This window comes from Pteropus vampyrus, unplaced genomic scaffold, assembly GCF_000151845.1.
Source record: "Pteropus vampyrus isolate Shadow unplaced genomic scaffold, Pvam_2.0 Scaffold135, whole genome shotgun sequence".
Lineage (NCBI taxonomy): Eukaryota > Metazoa > Chordata > Mammalia > Chiroptera > Pteropodidae > Pteropus > Pteropus vampyrus.
The window spans coordinates 4,040,401-4,052,215 of record NW_011888916.1 but is presented as its reverse complement, the minus strand read 5'-3'; the positions used below and the strand labels follow the sequence as shown (position 1 = coordinate 4,052,215).

At 32.3% G+C, this 11,815-nt stretch overlaps 1 protein-coding gene across 1 annotated transcript in view; it reads left to right on the top strand.

The window, feature by feature from the left end:
- SPATA6 (spermatogenesis associated 6) overlaps positions 1-11,815 on the top strand; it is a 98,517-nt gene that overhangs the window by 69,415 nt on the left and 17,287 nt on the right. Inside the window, exon 11 of the mRNA XM_023535002.1 lies at positions 1,729-1,780. Coding sequence (XP_023390770.1) covers positions 1,729-1,780 — 52 coding nt within the window. The remainder of the gene's footprint in view (positions 1-1,728; positions 1,781-11,815) is intronic.

The window sequence follows — 11,815 nt, the reverse complement described above, 5'->3', positions numbered from 1 at the left end:
AGTTTTTTTCTGAAATTACTGTAAAACACTGACTCCTTAACCATTTTCTTTGAATAAACAGATTTTTAAAAACTTTATCACTGACTTTAAGCAAATAAATTTTTTAATTTACAGTGAAGGTTCTTTTTGCTTTAAGCTCATTTTTAAAATAACTCCAGAGAGTTAGCACACCGTAAAATAGTTTCAATGTTGATAAGTGTTACATTTCAGAAGCAGTTTTCTCCTCAAAGTACAAATATTAATATTATGACATAATTTTTATTAGGCTGTAGAGTTGTTACTAAAATCAGACTAATACTAGCAAATCTAATTAAAAGAAGCTGGTATTCTTTTAAATCATGCTTAAGGTTTTAATTTTTGTAAATGGAGTTAGATTGTTAGGCAATCATGTCTTAGATTGTTAGGCAATCATTTCTTATACCACAGCACAGACTAGTGGATCTTATCATGGTATCATTGAAGAGCTCCTGTTGACGCTACATATGGATATCAAGATATTCAAGATGTGTTACATATGTAGCAAATAACAAAGTCTGCCTATACATTTGCAGAGATGCAGTAACACTTCCTTTTACAAATGAAGGAGATTAAAATTTAGATATAGTTGATCATTACTGGTTGCATTCTTTAAAAAAGATTGCATAAATCATTTATCACGCTTAATAGTCTACACTCCGTTTAAACATATAAAATTATAACTTTTTAAGAACAAACTAGGAGATAAAAAGGCAAAGTTTCAAGCAACCTATTAGCATTTTAGTACTCATTCCTTTATAAAGGAATTATCAATAGCATTTTGTATATATGCACTATAATCAGATCTAGAAATTTTTATTATTATATAAAACAAAGTAGCTTAATTATATTAAGACCAGTTTTGAGTTTGGAAAAGGCATAGAAAGAGAAATGATTGCTTTATTTCTTCTTTCACATCTGTAATTCTAACACTCAGACTCTAATAAAAGTCACGTTTTTCTTTCCTATTTTTCAATGTTTACTTTTTAAAAATATACTTATGTTATAGAAGAGACTAGACCAGTGTTATAATCTGTACTGAGATGGGAACATTCAATTTTTATGTTCCCCTGTCTTCTTTATTTGATTGTTTATTGAGGCATAATTGACACATTATATTAGTTTCAGGTGTACGACACGCCTGAAATGATTTAATATTTGTATTGTTCTCCTGTATTCTGAAGAAATAAGAACATGATTGGATTATAAATAATATTTTCATCTATTATAAATATTTCATTTTATTTCACAAAATTAGCTTAATTTTTCTGTATGCAGAAAGGAATTCCTTCTACAAAGCTTAAGTATCATTAAATTACTGGAAAATAATAACGAATTTTAAAGGCATGCTACATGGAATTATTGTTCTAATATGAAAATCTATATCTTTATGTCGAGATAAAGCTCTAAAGAATTATGTATGGAAATTATTAAAATAATCAGATATATTGGTATGTTCTCCCAAGCGCATGTCAAACTTTATTATTAAGACTACTTATTGAACATATTTTGAGGACTTAATACTACAGGTGAGAATTAGTACCTGATTTTATATATGCCTCTCATCCTTGGTCAAAGGAAGAAAATATGTTATTCTAATCTTTATATATGATTACATAGGGATAAGAAAAATGACTTTCTGTATCTGGCATTTGGAAAGATTTTTTTTCTCTCCCTCTGGTTACAAGTCACCTTTGTTTTTTATGCCTACAGATTCCATTCTGATTGGTGTTCACCTTCAAACTGCGATGAGATCCATGACCGGGTAAAAAATGTCTTGAAATCACATCAGGCTCATCAAAGACATTTATATGTTAGTTTCTAAAATTTTCTCTTGAAGGCTTTTTATAACTGGACATGAAAATGACCCAAGATGCTTAAAGCTTGCAATATTTAATCACTGGAAAGGAAAAAAGATACAATCTCCATATCTAACTTCCTGCTTGACCTGAGTCATTATGCAAAATGTTTGACACAGATCATCTGAACTATAAACAAAGTTAGTGATAATTATCTCATAGAGTCAGTAAGTAATGACTTTATGATAATTTTTTCATAGCCTTCAAATGTGAGAACTCTTGTTTTGTGGCCCATTACAAAGTAGTTCCATATCCTACAAATAGATTTGATTCTAAATGGTAGAACTGGGGAGAGGGTGATAAAATATGTATTCTGAAGAAACTTCCCAAGTAATTGCTATGTTAATTAAATATTTAAAAGAGGAAAAAAACAGGTCAGGGCTATCAGGTTTAGTATTAGAGAACATCAATATGAGACTATTTTCTGAAATAAAGCAAAAAAAAAATGTAAACAAATGACAGCTGGGAAATAATGACAGTATATTATTTTTGTGTTTGATTTCTTGTTTCATTTATTAGTTTTAAAAACAATTGTTTATCATTTGTGTCATGTCGGGCACTAAGCTCAGTCCTGGGAATATAACTGGATTATGTGACATTGACATCAGTTTGTACTGTTTTAAGCTTCTATATGTATAATGTTCTTAAATTAAACTTGTTTTCAAAGTTTAATATGCATTTAGAAAATACACAAATCATAAGTAACAGCTTCATGAATTATAATCAAATCACCTCATGTAAACTGTCTACCAGATCAAAAAACGAAACATTATCAGCTCTGCAGAAGTCCTTTCTTTTTCCTCGCAGTTACTGTACTCCAAGGATAAAACATCATCCTAACTTTTAATAGCAAGATTGGTATTGTGTGTTTTGATCTTTATATAATGACATCCTACAGTGTCTACTCCTTTTTTTTCTGACTTGTTCTACTTTGGTCTTACAATTCAGATATTTCTGCAATGCCGACATCTAGTTATATTTAGCAATAGTTCTTCACTCTTGCTACGGTATATTTCATTATATGAAAATACGACCATCGATTACTCATTCCTTCTTCCAACATTTTGGTTGTTTCTGTTTGGGCTATTATAGAGCTGCTATTAGAAGTTTATGCATATCCTTGAGTAAGATTGTATACGTTTTATTTGAGTATACAACTATCAGTGGAATTACTCCGTCATAGGGTATGTATTCATTCAGCTTTGGTAGATACTGCCAAAGATTTTTCCAAGTGACTTTAACAGTTTATAGTGCTGATAGTATAGTGTGAGTCCTACTTGTTCCACATCCTCATTACTACTTGATTGGTCGTGTGTGTGCCTGCGTGTGTTTTTGTTTTGGCATTTTGATAAGTAATTAGCAATTTATTACATAATTGTTTTAATTTGCTGCTTCCTGATGACTGGTAAATATGTTCATTGGTCATTTGGATATTTTCTTTTGTGAGCGTTGTTCAAGTCATGTGCCCATTTTTGTACTAATTCTCCCTTTCACTTTTGGCTTTAGAGTTCCTTATAGATTCTTAATATGAGTTCTTAGATATATGTTTTACATTTTTTTTTTCCAACTCTGTGCATGCCTTTTCAATCTCTTACTGATATCTCTTGATGAAAAGATGATCTTAATTCTAATGAATCCAATTCATCTTTTTTCTTTTTTGATTGGTATTTTTAGAATTCTTGTCTACTTCCAAACTTTGTCCTTTTTTCTCTAAAGGCTTTTGATTTTCTTTCACATTTAAATGTATGATCAGGTTGAAATCATTTTTTTTCTGTGGAGTGGTAAATAGTTTTCAAGTTTCTAGAAAGGCTCAAGTTTCATGGTAGTGGATGTATCTCTTTTTCTTTCTAGTTCTATTAATTTTATTTTCTATATTTTGAAGCTATGTTATTGGTTGGATACAGATTTCAGACTGTGATATGAACCTTTTATTGTGCAATGTCTCTCTATCTCTAGTGTCATTCCTTGTTTCACAGTGTGTTTTGTCTGACGTTAGTTAAAGCAGCTTTCTTTTGGCTAGTATATGCAAGTTATGTATTTTTCCATCCTTTGCATTTTATCATTAAACTTAAAGTGCATATCTCATAAGTAGCACATGAGATTTTTTTTCAAGAATGAAAATCTGATATTTTTATGTCATTTGATGCAGCTTTTGTTTGGATCAATAAGTATTTTTTTGCCATTTGTTTTCCTCTTTATTAACTTACTTTATTTTTTTTACTATTCTCTCATTGGTTGTCCTACAGATTTCAACATGCGTACCAGACAAATTATTTCCTAGATGACCTCCCCAATAATATTGGAACCTAAAAACAGTTAGCTCTTTTTAACCCACCTCCTTTTTTGTATATTATCATGGATTTTAATTCTACATATATGAAACAGATAAGAAATTTTATGTAGTAATTTTTATTTATTTTAACTACTATTTATCCTTTTTATTAGTTTTTATTCTTTTTCCTGCAATTCCATGTTCCCATCTAGGTTCTAGAATCATTTTCCATCTGCTTGAAGAATTCTCTGTAATACTTCTTTTCATGTCATTTTCCTGGTTGTGAATTCCAATTTTGTTTGCTTGAAAACATCTTGGCTTTACTTTTATGTAAGATGGGTTTATTGGATATAAAATTCTAGGTTGGTAGTTATCTTCTTTAGCATGTTAAAGAAGTCATTCATTGTCTTCTGGCTTCTTTTGTGTCCGTTGAAAGGTCAGCTGTTATTCCTTTGAAATAATGTAGTGTTCCCTTCCCCCCATTGCATTTAAGATTTGGTCTTCAATTTTGTGTTTAGTAATCTTATCATTATATACCTAGATGTGGTTTTCTTGGATTAATTCTATGTTAAGTTTTAAGAACTTCTCAAACTTGTAGGTTGATATCTTTTATCAGTTTTGGAAAACCTATAGCCATTCTTTCTGTAAACAGCGCTTATGCCCCAATATCTCTTTACTCCCCATCTCTCAATTACACTTATGTAAGATCTTTAGATTGTACTCATGTATCTTATGCTTATTTTGATCTTTTTAATTCTTTTTTCTCTTTCTCGAGTTTGGATATTTTCTTTTGAAATGTCCTCTAAGTTGCTAATCCTGTCTTCTGCTGTGTTTACATTGCTGTTAAAACTATTTGAAACTTCTTGAAAGATATAACTTTAAAAAACAAACTACCAAAACTAACTTAAGAAGAAATAGATAATCTCAATAATTATATACATATTAAAGAAACTGAATTTGAAGTTACAAGTCTTCCATAAAAGAAAACAGTAAGGCCAGCTGGTTTCTCTGGTAAAGTCTAGCAAACCTTTATGGAAAATATAATATCAGTCTCATATATTCCTGAAAATGGAAGGAAAACTTCCCGAGTCATTTTATGAGGTCAACATTTACTCTAATGTCAAAACCAGACAACAGCATCACAAAAAAATATATAGACCCAAATCCCTCATGAACATATATGCAAAAATTTTCAGCAACATTTTCAGCCAATCAAATCCAGCAGTATATAAAAATGAAAGTACATTATAATCAAGTGGCCCATTCCAGAAATAAAACTCAGCAATTTTAAAAATTGAGCTATTAATTCACACAACATGATGAACCTTCAATTCAGTTTGCTAAATCAAAGAAGCCAGAACCCCAAAGCTATGTATTACATAATTTTATTTACTTGATGTTGTTAAAATAGCAAATGTTAGGGGAGGCAGAAGAGGTTGACCACACAGACACCAGACTCACAGGGGGATTTTTAGAGTGATAGGACTTGTTGGTACTGGAGTGGTTGTTATATGACAGTATGCATTTGTCACAACTCCTAGAAATGTGAACTTCAGAAAGTTTACCTCAGAAAGAATGAACTTTATGAAAATTAAAAGAAGAAAATAGCAAGCATAATATTGAGGCTTCTGAGGATTTAATGCAGTTTGTAATACATGAATTTAACAGTATTAAAAATGTCTTTAGTATTAAAAAAATCTTTAAATTATCATACCTAAATAACTTTGGAATACAGTGATTTGGCTGGATACTATAAAGCTACAGACAAAAAGAACTACATAATCACTGTACTCTGTTCAGTGGTCAGCAAACTTTTTCTGCAGAGAGCCAGATAGTAAATAGATATTTTTGTTTTTTATGTGCCATAAGGTCCCTGTCACAACTACTCAGCTCTGCTATTTAGCACTAAAGCAGTCACAGACAATACATAATCAAGTGAACATGTCTGTGTTCCAATAAAACTTTATCCAAATACGCTAAAATGTCAATTTCATGTACTTTCCATGTAAATTTTCATGAAATCTTTTTTTCCCTCAGTCATTTAAAACTGTAGAAATTACTGTTAGCTATCAGACCATACCAAAACAGGCAAAGGGCCAGAATTTCCCAGGGAGCTGTAGTTTGCCAAAAGCTGCTCTAGTAGATACATGTGTCTCATATAACTGTATGGATTAGCATCTCTAAAAATGCATGTGCATGAAAATTGGACAAATAACTAAATAAATTGCAGATAAAGACAACTGGTTTCTCATTGTCAGAAAAAGAAGTTTTAAAGAAACAAGGTGGGCAAAGGCTATAATGAACCCTGTGATGTTGGATTAGAGTCTAAGATAACAGTTTTTAATTCGTGTTTATTTTAATGTATACAGATAGATTGATTTAGAAATACAGATATGAGTGTATACACAGGTTAATATACACACATAGTTCTAGGTTTTTCCTCCAAAAGGGCTAAGAAGGAGTGATAGCCCAATAGCAACGAGCACACCCAGCTCCCAGATCTTGGTTTCTATATGTCTATTTTTAAGAAAAGTTACCAGTTCTCTTGGAGCGATGGTTAATTCTGGGGCTGGAGCAAGGAAAACACAAGATTAGCATGGAACATCTTGTAGTGTAGAAGGTGAGGAATTGCTCAAAAAAGCGGCAGTGAGGGAAATAGGTGCCTGTCATAAGGACACAGGAGCCAACCTAAATGAACTCCCAGTGGATATTGCCGCAACAATTTGTGCAACAAAATAAACAGCAATAGACTGGGTGAAAAAGGTGAATAGATGAAGTAGTACAATTTGGGAATTACCAAATAGTCAAGGGAATGTGAAGTTCAGCATAGGAAAAATAAATAATATTGTAATTATGTAGTGCCAGGTGGGTGCAATAGTAAAAGGATTATAACCCAAAGAATAAGATAAATATTCATGAATCCATTCTGATCTAAGCAAAACAATTAATGTCTAAAGGTGAGAATGGACACATCTTCCTTATAGAAGAATTCTAAATAATAATTGTGGATATTGCCACCTCCACGAAATGAGACTTAATTCCTCCTCCCTTGAGTATGGACTGGACTTACTTATTTACTTCTAATGAATAAAGCATGGAAAAGAAAAAATAGTAACTTAGATGGAAAAATCTGGCACTTTAACACTTTAACAATGTGATCAATATTAACATCACTAGTGAGAACTCATGTTGATATGTATCCCTTGATATCGGGTAATGAGCATGATGCTTCTCTGTGATATTGTTCCCCCAAACTCATAACCTTTGTCTAAACAAGAGGAAACATCAGACGAAACCAAATTGAGAAACTTTCTATAAAATACCTGACCAGAACTCTTCCAAACTGTCAAGGTCATGAATAACAGGAAGGCCAGAAACTTGTCACAAATCAGAAGAGACTAAGGGGAAATGATCACTAATTGCAATAAGGTATCCTATACTGGATCCTGGAACAGAAAAGTACATTTTTGGAAAAACTGGTGAAATCAAAATACAGTCTGCAATTTAGATAATAGTATTGTGCCAGTGTTAATTTCTAAGTTTTGCAAAATGTATCGTGGTCACATAGCTTACATAAGATGTTAAATTTAAGAGAATCCATCTAGGTGGAGAGCCAGAGGAGAGAAACGAGCAATCAGGGATCATTTCATAAACTATGTAAATGACTAACCAATGTACTGTATACTTGAAACTAATAATAAAATAAAATTTAAAAAATTTTAAAAATCTAGATGAAGGATGAAGTTCCTGTGTGCAGGAACACTTTAACTCAGGTTTTTTGTAAATCTACACATTCAAAACTGAAAAATTTTAACTATTGAGTTCTTAATTTCAGCACATTGTGTTTTTAACTGAGAGTTGGTGTGATTATAGCCCCCTTTTCTCTTGGAGGCACTATGTAGAATTCTTATCTTATGCAAGACAGAGAAACTGCCTTCAGCTTTTCAGAGGCTTTTTGCCTAGCTTTTTGTCTCTTCACCTTGCGCAGTTTCAGACATTCTGCAACTGTCTGGAAGGAACCATCAGCTGAGTTTTGCACCCATTGTGTCTCATTGGATTTGGGCCTCTTGGATTTTAAATTTTGTTCATCTAGCACAGTAAGATTGCAAAAACCTGGCTGGTGTCTTTGTCCTGCAGCAGTGGACTTGTGGTTGAACAAAGCATAGATTCTTGACATTTTGTTCAGTGATCAGAAAACACATATACCCCCAGGAAAAAAATCCAGCTGCAGACCATTAGCTCATTTCTCCTCTCAGTAATCTTGGCACCACTAGTACCATTTAAGCAGCTTTCTAATGCCTTTAAACAAAAACAAGTAAACAAAACATATATGTGTGTGCTTATACATATACAAACTACTCCTTACTCAGGAGTAAAAGACCCCCCACCACCTGACTTTCTTGAATGGAAGGCAGTAATGTTGCTCATGTGGCTTACACTGGACACTAATTTCAATGTCTTAAATCATTTTACATTAAGAGCAACCTGAAAACAAGGGCTTAAAGTGAGTCATGTTTTTCTGCTCTCTGTTTATTTATTTGGTATATATTGAGCATTTTTCACCAAATATCTGCCTATTCAGTACCTGGTACCATGCAAAGCACTGGAGATATTCTTATGAAATCAAATTTCCTGCCCATAAAGAATTTATATAATCCAATGATTATTTAATAAACCAATAAGTGGATATAAAAGAAAAAAAATGTGGCATAGTATATGATTACGTATAAGAATAAAAAGCATAAGTAGGAAATGCCATCTTTGTTCCAAAGAAAACCAGACTGATTACATAGAAATAATAACTGTTTATTAAGTGTTAATTACAGGCTAGGCATTATGCATGTACCATTCCATTTTATCCTCACAAAAATCTTACAAAGTATTAAGTACCATTTTAAAGATGAGGAACTGAGACTCAGAAAAGGTAAGCGACTTATGTAAGGTCACATAGTTCTTTAAGATGATCAGAGCCAAGATCTGAATCTAGATTAATACTCTTTGATCATAACTACTAAACTCTACAAATATAAACACAAAGTCAATCTGCACATAAGCCCAATAATATGCTCAAATAAAAACATGTAAAAACATGCAAACATAAGACCCTTGGTGACAATACATGTTCAGAAACATAAACAGTAACATACCAGAGAGAGACATTGTGAGCTGTACACTGAAACATGCTCCCTGGACACAGGTCCATTCTGGTCCTGTGTGAAGGATACTCAGAGACAAAGATATACAGTCTTAAACATAAACATCGGGAGTGTTTTAGCTTCCCAGAGAATTTTTAAAGAGAAAACAGATTTTTATTTTACAAATTAAATAGCAACCTCTTCTGGAACAGTGAAAAAGTCCTTTGTGAATTATTAAATATTTGACTAGTAAAGAGCATAAAACATACTATATCAGAAGTTAGACAATCATTAAAAAATGAAGAGAGTCCATCTCAAACGAACTGATGGAAGTCAGTGATCAGGAAAAAGATTCTGTTGAAAATAAAATCCAGTGGAAAAAAGCAAATACCCAACATTTTGACATACACATGTATTCAAGAAAAATGCGAGATCATTTTAACAAAAATCCCAGTCCTTTCGCTATTACATCTAAGGCCCAAGCTCTGTTGCCTTTTGGTAGAAGTCAGAGAGAGTATGGCTTAATCTTGTCCACCTCTCTTGTCTGGAAATTAATGTTTTTAGATAAAACTCATTCTGGAAATTGTGAGGAATAATCCAGTTAAAGCAGAAGGTTCATGTTGGGCCAGATAATGAAAAACCAGGATAAGAAATTTAGATTTCATCCTGGAATACAGGAGTCATGAAGTCAAATGCATTTGAGGGTTAGAGTAGGCACAGCAGTCCCCCTGCCCTTATCTTAAGGGTTATGTTCCAAGACCCCCTGAACTGCAGGTAGTACCAAACCCCTATACATAGTACATTTTTTCCTTTACATACATACATATCGATGATACAATTTATAAATTAGGCACAGTAAGATTAACAACTAATAATAATAAAATTAAAACTATTATAATAATATACTGTAATAAAAGTTATGTGAACATGGTCACTTATTTCAGGGGGCCCCTGGCTAAAGTCTTCACATAGGCTCAGTGCTTTCCTGCATAACATGTTGCTTGCTGCCTATAAGACATGTTTCCTGTTCATATCTTCCACCCACAATTTTAATGCATTTTCTTTCTTAACTAAGCACTTAACCATGTACACTGTGGCCATAACTTTTATAGTTTGAAGTGTGACAGAAAAACTAGCACAAATTTCTTCCGCACAATTTTACGAATAGAAGATTCATTCTTACTGTAGAGATTTGTAACCTCTGCACACGATTATTTTCTTATTAAGTGGATAACTTTCACCTTTTCACTTAAAGGAAGCACTTTACAGCTTCTCTTAGGCCTATTCAAATTGCCAGCATCACTATTGTGCTGTGAGGACATTATTAAGTAAAATAAGAATCACTGGAATACAAGCACTGCAATCCTGCAGTAGTAAATCTGATAACCGAGATGACCAATGAGTGACCAGCGGGATGGGTAGCAGATATAGCTTAGACACTCTGGACAAAGAAATGATTCACGTTCTCAGTGGGATGGCAGGAGATTTCATCATGCTGCTCAGAATGTGCCATTTTATGAAGGTTCTGTCTGGAACCAGTCTGTTGGGCAATTTACTTCTCTATGCTACAGTTTCCTCAAAGATTTCTTGTATTAATAATAGAAGCAGTATATGTAACATGTTTAGAATGACACTGGCATATAGAAAGTGTTTAATAAATGTTTGCTATTTGTGATGGTAATAAAACAGATAATTATAAAAACTGAAAAGTCAGTCTCACCAGAGGTTTGTGAGATTTATTACTTTTTTCCTCCTGAAAAATTTTGTTTTATTGGCTCTGTTGTATGTTTTTCCTCCATTATTGACTTTTGCCATATACCATTTCTTTCTCCTCTTTGGAATTAACTTGCCGTTCTTTCTCTTACAAACTTTTGGTGACTATTCACATCATTAATATTTAGTCTTTCACCTAATATATACATGTATTTAAAGCTATAGATTTCCTTTTAAGCAATATATTAGCTGGATCTCATAAGTTTTAATGCCACATTTTTACATATTTTGGTTCAAAATATTTTCTAATTTCCATTGTAATTTCTTTTTTACCTTGGGTTATTTAAAAGTATATTGCTAGATTTCCAAACATTCTTTGTGTGGGGTTATTCTACTTTTTTATTTTTTGCTTTATTCTGTGGTTTGTGACTATTTAATTTTTCAGTCTTCTGAAGTTTTTGTTTGTTTTTGTTTTTTGTTTTTAGTTTGTACCTATTGACTACCTTCCTTCAATTCCTTCTTTCCCAAAATCCCCACCTCTGGTAACCACAAATCTAATCTCTTTTTCTATGATGTTGGTGTTTTTTTGTTTTTGTTTTAGATTCTACATATAGGTGAGATCATACAGTATTTGTCGTTCTCTGTCTGACTTATTTGACTTAGGATAATGCCTTCAAGGTTCATTTATATTGTCACAAATGATAGGATGCCCTCATTTTTTAACCTAATTTTCCATTCACTTTAATATCATTCATGTCATAACCCATAATTGGTGAAAATTTATTTTCTATTTTTATTTATGGTAAACGAATTTATTTGTC